This window comes from Ruditapes philippinarum, unplaced genomic scaffold (assembly GCF_026571515.1).
Source record: "Ruditapes philippinarum isolate M1 unplaced genomic scaffold, ASM2657151v2 ctg4140_1_1_1_1, whole genome shotgun sequence".
Lineage (NCBI taxonomy): Eukaryota > Metazoa > Mollusca > Bivalvia > Venerida > Veneridae > Ruditapes > Ruditapes philippinarum.
The window spans coordinates 43664-53450 of record NW_026856886.1 but is presented as its reverse complement, the minus strand read 5'-3'; the positions used below and the strand labels follow the sequence as shown (position 1 = coordinate 53450).

At 31.7% G+C, this 9787-nt stretch overlaps 1 protein-coding gene across 1 annotated transcript; it reads left to right on the top strand.

Moving 5' to 3' along the window:
• The first annotated feature begins 5125 nt into the window (after positions 1 to 5125).
• On the top strand, positions 5126 to 9052 carry LOC132748012 (uncharacterized). Its single transcript, XM_060737552.1, has 2 exons — positions 5126 to 8664; positions 8891 to 9052. Exon 1 carries the CDS (start codon positions 5307 to 5309, stop codon positions 7521 to 7523), a length of 2217 nt encoding a protein of 738 aa, XP_060593535.1. The 5' UTR covers positions 5126 to 5306; the 3' UTR covers positions 7524 to 8664; positions 8891 to 9052.
• The last annotated feature ends 735 nt before the right edge of the window (positions 9053 to 9787 follow it).

The window sequence follows — 9787 nt, the reverse complement described above, 5'->3', positions numbered from 1 at the left end:
ACACAAAATCACTATATCACTATGTTTCCAGAGAACACAAAATCACTATGTTTCCAGAACACAAAATCACTTTGTTTCCAGAGAATATCACTATGTTTCAAACCACATATTTCAATAAATTCACTTTAACAATGTCTTTCACTGACTTTCAACTGTGCTTATTTCACTGACTTTCAACTGTGTCTATTTCACTGCATTTCACTAATATCTATTCCTTTGACTTTCAACTTATTTCAACAACTTCCAAGCTTTATCTTATACAAAGCTATACACAAAGTTTTCTATGTTTATTCAACACATATTTCAAAAATAAAACGACCGAAATTCACGTCAGAGCTCTATAACGCATCGAAACATGTACATGTATATCGAAATATTTGCGCAAATCGAACGACAGTAATTGTTTTAATATGATTTTAAATATTTAAAATGAAAAGAAATGCTTTCTAGAATCTCTCTTCATATGATATCACTGTTTTCTCTTTATAACAAGTTATAACTATTTAATTTCAAGTTATTGTATTATCTTATCAAATAACTTGAACTATTATTTTTATTACACAAAGTACAAATTATAATAAATTAATTCATATTTAATTAATTTATTATTTATATGAACCACAAACTATGTGCTATTACCATAATAGTTTAAAAGTAAAGTCAAAATTTTATTTTAACTTAACTTGAACTTATTTGGCTTTAAGTTAACTTGAACTATCAAGTTTGACCTATATAGTTTACATGTATGTATATTAATTTTCAAAATAACTTTTGTTATTTAGAATCAAAGTCTATTTTAAATTAAAAATATCCTTATTTAAATCAATAAAGATATTTATTAAATGTTAATATATTATTATATTATTTTAATTTTATTCTTATTAATTCAACACCAAGTTATTCCAGTTCTGTAATTTTATAAAACCCTATCAACTTGTATAAGTTGAAAGTGTAAACAACTTATTTAATTTAATTTCAACCTTGGCTTCAAATTCCAAACTTGAAATAACCTTTATTTATTTATATAATTATCCTTTTGTATAATTATTTTATCAATTGACAACAAAATAACTCAATAGTTTACCAAATTAAATCATAAAGTTGTCTCAAACACCTGTTTTACATGTATACTCAATGACCTACATTTGTACTACACTGTTCCAAACAGCTGATCAATTTGCATAAAAGGTTACATTCAGTAAGTCATGTGTTGTCTACGTCACTGAGGTCAAATACATAAGCCAATAAAAATACAGGAAACAGGGGATCACCAAAGTAATTTGCATATATGACTAGAGTCACATGGTTGTATACGTCACCACATCAAAAATATCCACCAATCAAATTCCAGGGTCAACGAAATGGCGGGGTTTCCTTTACAACACGAAATGGCTCAATTCAATTACACAAACAAAATGTGGAATATGCAAGAATTTTCCTATTCAAATCACAGTTTCTCAACAAGGAATCAAATTTAAAATGAATAAAACTTACGAAAGATAGTTCACCACTTCAAATATCCTGACCCCGTTGGGCGCCAGATGTAATAGGGGTGGTTCGGCGCAGTATAAATATAACTATCCGAGCCCCTAAGGGTCAAATGAGTTCGGGATTATTAAAATCAAATCAACAAACAGCTGTAAAGTTCTATCTTGTTTATATACAGATCCAATCAAGTAGATTCTGTAGGTACAAACCAACAACACTCTGAAATAAGTATATAACAATATGTAAATATAAAGTAAAATAAAGTAGAAACAATGCATTAATTATTATCATATCTTACATAATCAATTACATGTCTAGTGGCCAATTCAGTTCTTTAAACTCAGCAACAGTCCTTAAATCTAATATCATAGCTTATGGAATTATACACACAATTAACATATTTTATCTTTTAAACAATACACAATACATCACACATGTAACTTACCATCTGAGGGATGAGTGTAGTACATCAATCTTATTATTACCTCTCTGACTATCACACCAGTGACTGTTAACTGCAAGGTTAAATATTAATAGTGAATAAAAGATGAAAGGTGATTTGATAGATACATGTCATTCTGAAACTCATACTTATTTACAAATTTCACAATCAATGGACTGATCCAAAATACAACAGAATCACAATAATGCAATTCTACATATTTACAATAAGCATTTAGCAGCAGTCAGGATAAATACATACCAACTTAGGAAATAAAGAACTTGACCACAAACACTTATTTTTCTAACCTTTCCTTTACAACATAACAAAGACACAATGACTTTTCCCACCAAGAAATCACATGACATAAAAATAACTTAAAACCAACGATCCGTGAACCAATCATTTGAATTCTTAGAATACTGACCAATGTAAACACAAGATAAAATCAGTTAAAACCTATAGAGTAATCTCCCTTGAAAAGTATCAGACAAGACCGGCGGATTTGTCTCCCTTTGCTACATTATAAAATCCAACAGTAAAGCAAGAGTATTGTCCCTTGGACCTGATCCTAAAAATAAGACCCTGTTACAATAACTGTGACAAAAATCATTGAACCGGAAAATGCTGACAAATGCACAACTAGACTTGGTACTGATCATTCCTGTAAAGTTTGGATGAAATTGCACCAGTAGTTTATGAGGAGTAGTCCGGACAAGCTTTTGTGTATCTGGCAACACACAGAAAAAAACATTTTTATCAAAGGGCCATAACTCGGCCAAAAATCATTCAACCGGAAAACCCGTGCAATGTGCACAAGGACTTGATCTACAGATCACTCCTGTAAAGTTTCATTGAAATTGCATTAGTGGTATAAGAGAAGTAGTCCGGACAAACTTTAAAAATAAAAAATTATTAAAGGGCAAAACTCTGACAAAAATCATTGAACCGGAAAATGCTGACAATATGCACAACTAGACTTGGTACTGATCATTCCTGTAAAGTTTGGATGAAATTGCACCAGTAGTTTATGAGGAGTAGTCCGGACAAGTTTTGTGACGGGCGAACAGACGGACGGACAGACAGAGGGACAGACAGACGACGGAGAAGTGATCCCTATATGTCGCCACTACTCCGCAGAGGCGACACAAAAATAACTGGAGTATTTATAGTAGAAGTGGAACATGACCATAAACTATTTGTAGCAACGTTTGTGATTTAATCTACTGTTATTCAAATTAAAGACCAGATGTTTCAATTATTAAAACAGGCTTGAATACGACAATATAACCTTTGCTTGTGCTTTCCTATAAAACAAAAACAGTAAATTCTAACTAATCTTTTTTAAAAAGTACAACCATTTAGAAATTACGCTAATAATTGTGAAACTCTGAAAGCTGAGCTTGCCTGTAACCAATCATGTATCTGTTATGGTTGTAATGTTATTAATGTTAATTGTTATGGTTGAATACAATGCATTCATAATGCTCATTAAAAGTGGAGTAATCTTTTTAGATTTTTGTCTGTTTTAAAGCTGTAAGTCTTTAAATTAGCAAAATTGTATCACCAAAACGTAACCATGAAAAAATATTCTTAGAGTTTACGAACAGTAGAATAATCTCAATGCCATTAATAATTTGCATATTACTGTATATGTAATAAATGACTTTTTTTCGCAATATTTATCACCGTATTTCTACTGTGTGACAGTATGGGAAATTTTTCATATTGTTACCTGGAAATTTATACGTTGGTTACTTGTGTGGTTTGCAATATGTAAATTACTTTCTATGTTCACTCGGCAATATCTTGCTTAAAAAATGTCATGAAAATCAGAATGAATCTTGAGGCATCTGGGACATAAGATAAGGTGACTTGCAACTCGCGCTTTCTTATCAGTGCCAATGTTGGTGTCCAATTGGAATCGATCGATCGATAAGCGCCGTGTTTAAATGCCATAATTACGGTACATGCCGGATTGATCGGATATATTCCGTACATAAATTTTCCGGTGATTTCGGGAGGTGACCATTTTTTTTAAAGGTTATGGGTAAATTTACCGTTTTTTAAATACTTTTTCATTTGATCAATTTTTAAAATATGAATAAATATTAAACAAATACAGAAAATTATTGGCATGATACTATATATATACTATTATGATAGAAAATTTACATTTTGTAATTAAAATACGTTCAGAATTAACTTCAATTATATTATGTTTTTTTCTGACTTTAATTTATATTAATTATATGATATAATTATGTCAAATTTGTCAATAAACATACAAATTATTTTGTATTGGGACGGCTTATTAATTATGTAATTAAAGTGTACAGCTGCTATAAACATGATATAACATTTTATAATTTCTGGTTCAATGAAATATCTGACCATTGTTTTATTAATGTTTGTTTGTATAATGGCCTTAGAAAACCTTTTGATGTTTAACATATTTTTCACATATATTTGTAATTATGTTCTTATTCAGCTTTCATCTTCATTTTTAATGAATAGATTGTTTTCTTACTAAACACAACAATACCCTTTTCAAAAATGCTGTTGAATGACAGTTTTAATTATACATTATAACTCAAAAAAGATAGCAACTAAGATGCAATGTTCATATATGAAATGAATACACAGATTCATATTTGCAAAGGTCACTGTGGTGAAGTTGTAAGCATACTGGTCATTAACCTACAAACCCATGGTTAGAGTTCCAGCTTCGACCCATTTGTCATTTGACATTTTTGTATGGATATATATATGCATCAGACCAGTGGACAATATCTGTGATTTTTTATACTGAACCACTGACTTATTAAAAGTCTTTTACACTTTTATTAAAAGGCTAGGCAGCATGAAGGACTACCTAGTTAATAAAAAAACACTCTATCAATATATTACACATTACAATTTTTTTTAAATATTTATTTCATCTTATGAATATTAGCTGTACAAATATAAACATAATTGGAATACAAAATATTTCACTAACAGTCGTTGCATACCAACTTTTCATTTCACGGTATAAAGCTATATAGTTGATATCTTGAAATGCAAAAACAATATCTTATGTCCCAGGAGGCATGCAGCTTTTATATATTTTGATCTAAACATTTGTCAGTATCAATTATTGATAAGTAACCATAAAATGTCAACTTTTTTGAAATAATATACACCATACATTGAGACAATCCCTTGTGAAAATTTAAACATTCTTGAAGCCACTGAAGACTTAACACAACCTATAGCACAAGTGGAATTAAGAGAACTAAGAAAGAGTCAAAGAGAAGATATCCTCATAGATAGATGGAGACGTGCCTACTTAGATCAAAGAATTCCAAAAACCTTATCCAAAGAAGACATAATCATGAAAAGATATTTTAAGAATTTTACAATGAAAAGAGGTGTACTATACAGGAAAACAATTGATGGAGATACAGAAAGAGAACAGCTTGTTATACCAGAAAAGTACAGAAAAGAAATACTTCAAGGTCTTCATACAGATGTTGGTCATCCTGGCAGAGATAGAACTCTTAGACTTCTTCGAGAAAGATATTTTTGGCCAGGCATGTTCACAGATACGGAAGAATATATCAGCAAATGTGAGAGATGTATATGGAGGAAAAGTAAGACAAATGACAGAGCACCATTAGTAAATGTGACGACAACTTATCCTCTTGAATTAGTGTGCATGGACTTTTTAACTCTGGAAGAATCAAAAGGAGGAATATCAAACATCTTAGTAATAACAGATCACTTCACCAAATATGCCTTAGCCATTCCAACTCGTAACCAGACAGCAAAAACAACAGCTGAAACTTTATTCAACCATTTCATCGTCCATTATGGTATTCCGACCAGATTACACTCAGACCAAGGAGCAAATTTTGAGTCAGATATTATTCAAGAACTCTGTCATCTACTAAACACAAAGAAAAGTCGCACCACCATATATCATCCTATGGGAAATTCCACGCCTGAGCGATTTAATAGATCACTACTCAACATGCTAGGAACACTCAATGCATCTCAGAAGCAGGACTGGAAGAAATATGTACCATCACTAGTATACGCATACAATAGTACACCACATGAGTCTACAAACGTTTCACCATTTGAACTCATGTTTGGTAGAAAACCTAAGCTTCCAATAGACTCTATGTTTGAACAAGTGACAGAAGAAGAAGAAACAACAAAAAGTGTAAACGAATACATAGAAGATTTAAAGACAAGAATGGCATCAACAAGAGAAATAGTAAAAGAATTCAATGACAAAGCTAGAGCTAAACAAAAAGAACAGTACGACATCAAAGCTAAAGCAGCAAGAATCAACATTGGCGACACAGTCTTAGTTAAAATTTTAAGATATGAAGGGAAGCATAAAATAGCTGACAAATTTGAAGAAGAAGTCTATGAAGTTATTGACCAACCAATACCAGATGTCCCTGTATTCAAGTTACGATCAGTAAAGTCCAAGAAGGAAAAAACTCTGCACAGAAATCATTTACATCCTGTTAATTATAGGAAAATAACAGATGATGCTGACACAGAGGAATACACACAAGAGAAAGAAGATCATAGAGAGCAATACATACAAGAGAAAGGAGACAAAAATAGAGTTATAAGAGAAAAGAAAGAGAGAAAAGAGAAAGCCGACGTCGGAAATGATTCGGAGAATGAAGCAGAGGAAGAAGAATTTGTATTACATACAAATGATAGTGGGGACGCCCATTTTCCTACTGTAAAGCATGTCTCTGGAGCAAGTGGAGCAAGTGGAGAAAGTGAAACAAGTGGAGCAAGTGGAACAAGTGGAAACAGTGAAGGAAGTAATAGTATTGAATCAAGCGGAAATAGTGTTCATAATGAGAACAGTGAACAAATTGAAATAATAAATCAAGATGAAATTCATGAACATGTTCAACCGGAGTCAGATATAAATGATGACGAAACAGTTATTATTGATGACGACATAGAAATGAATGAGGAAGATATTGCTCATGAGCTTGGACAGGAAGAAGACATCGCTATGACAGATTCAGTGAATACAAATATGGATACAGGAACAAACATTGTGGAGACAGATAAAGCAGAAGGGATAGAGAAAACAATAGAGGAGATGTATATAACAACGGAAGACACAGATATTACAACAGAAGAGACACATATAACAAACACAGAAGAGACACATGTAACAAACACAGGAGAGACACATATAGTAGACACAGGAGAGACACATGTAGTAGACACAGGAGAGACACATATAGTAGACACAGGAGAGACACATATAACAACAGACGAGACAGATGTAACAACAGACGAGACAGATTTAGTCACAGTACAGACAAATCAAAATAAAGGTGCAGAATGTACACCAGAGGTACCTGCAGCACCTAAACCAGCACCAAGAAGGTCTACTAGAGATAAGAAGCCTCCATCAAAATATGAAGACTACTACATGAATGCTGTGGTACCAAGACCATATGATTCTAAAATACAAGCTGTGGATGTTTTGATGAAATCCGGTATTTTAAATCAAGTGGACACAGCCGTTGCTCATAAACTACTAGAAGCCATCATGAAATGATTTGAATTGAATTGTTGTATTACTTCATTGTATTGAAATGTTATAACATTTAATTCTGATTTTATGTATTTTAAAATGAAAACCATTGTTTTAATGTATATAATGTCTTCATTATAAAAAAGAGGGGAGGAGAGATATATAATAGTTAAACATGAAGCATGATTAACTATAATATAAATAAATATACAAACAAATAAACTTAAAAAGTATTGAATGTCACTTAATATCTGATTATTTCAGATATTAAATGCTATATAATGTTATGTCAACAAGTTAACATTAATGTAATGAATGTCACTTAATATCTGATTATTTTAGATATTAAATGCTTATGACAATAATGTTATAATGTATATGTAACTATACATTTGTAAAATAGAAAGGTAATTGTAATGTAACAATTATTGTGTAACACACTGACAGATATTTTCGAGATAAAAACTTTCTTTGTATGTTTATAATTGTTTGTAAATTTAAAAGAAAGACCAGACTGAAGACTGAAGACATTTATGACCAATGACGGGACGTCATTTTTTCAGACCAGGGAAGTATGTAACAGGGTCTTATTTTTAGGATCAGGTCTAAGGGACAATACTCTTGCTTTACTGTTGGATTTTATAATGTAGCAAAGGGAGACAAATCCGCCGGTCTTGTCTGATACTTTTCAAGGGAGATTACTCTATTGGTTTTAACTGATTTTATCTTGTGTTTACATTGGTCAGTATTCTAAGAATTCAAATGATTGGTTCACGGATCGTTGGTTTTAAGTTATTTTTATGTCATGTGATTTCTTGGTGGGAAAAGTCATTGTGTCTTTGTTATGTTGTAAAGGAAAGGTTAGAAAAATAAGTGTTTGTGGTCAAGTTCTTTATTTCCTAAGTTGGTATGTATTTATCCTGACTGCTGCTAAATGCTTATTGTAAATATGTAGAATTGCATTATTGTGATTCTGTTGTATTTTGGATCAGTCCATTGATTGTGAAATTTGTAAATAAGTATGAGTTTCAGAATGACATGTATCTATCAAATCACCTTTCATCTTTTATTCACTATTAATATTTAACCTTGCAGTTAACAGTCACTGGTGTGATAGTCAGAGAGGTAATAATAAGATTGATGTACTACACTCATCCCTCAGATGGTAAGTTACATGTGTGATGTATTGTGTATTGTTTAAAAGATAAAATATGTTAATTGTGTGTATAATTCCATAAGCTATGATATTAGATTTAAGGACTGTTGCTGAGTTTAAAGAACTGAATTGGCCACTAGACATGTAATTGATTATGTAAGATATGATAATAATTAATGCATTGTTTCTACTTTATTTTACTTTATATTTACATATTGTTATATACTTATTTCAGAGTGTTGTTGGTTTGTACCTACAGAATCTACTTGATTGGATCTGTATATAAACAAGATAGAACTTTACAGCTGTTTGTTGATTTGATTTTAATAATCCCGAACTCATTTGACCCTTAGGGGCTCGGATAGTTATATTTATACTGCGCCGAACCACCCCTATTACATTATGGCCATTTAATAATTTTTATTTTTAAAGTTTATCCGGACTACTTCTCTTATACCACTAATAGAAACTTTACAGGAGTGATCTGTAGCTCAAGTCCTTGCGCATATTGCACGGGTTTACCAAGTCTAGTTGTGCACTGTCCGTCTGCCTGTCCGTCTGTCACAAAACTTGTCCAAACATAAAATTGGCCATCATGAGGCGACACATGTGATAACTGATGGCTCTTGTTATTTAATACATGTACTCAGCGTACTTTCATCTTTGCTTTTGTTTCTACTTATAGATAGATAAAGTGGAATAAATTTTTATGGTGTAATAGAGAATCAGTATAAATCTATTTTTAAGCAGTTGAACTGGTTTTGTTTTGTTAAAAGAAAATGACATTGACCATTGCCCTGTATTGTTAGTGCCTGTTATCGTGTTATATATATACTATCTCACCACACTGTATTTATTTCAGGGTACCATAATTCTAACCTGAAATTGTTCCTAGTTAATTATAGTGACCGAAAAAAACATTAGATGGGTTAATTCATATTGTTGCAGCCGGAAAATTACCTTATTGACGGGAACGTTCCTGATTTATCTTGAAAATCTTTCACTATGTACAATAAAATGGGAATGAGATTGGATAAACATCTGAAAACAAAGTGATCACTCGGAAGCATTAATCACAACAAAATCACATGAAAATTGCAGACTCGGTTTGATTGAGTCTGTACATGAGGGA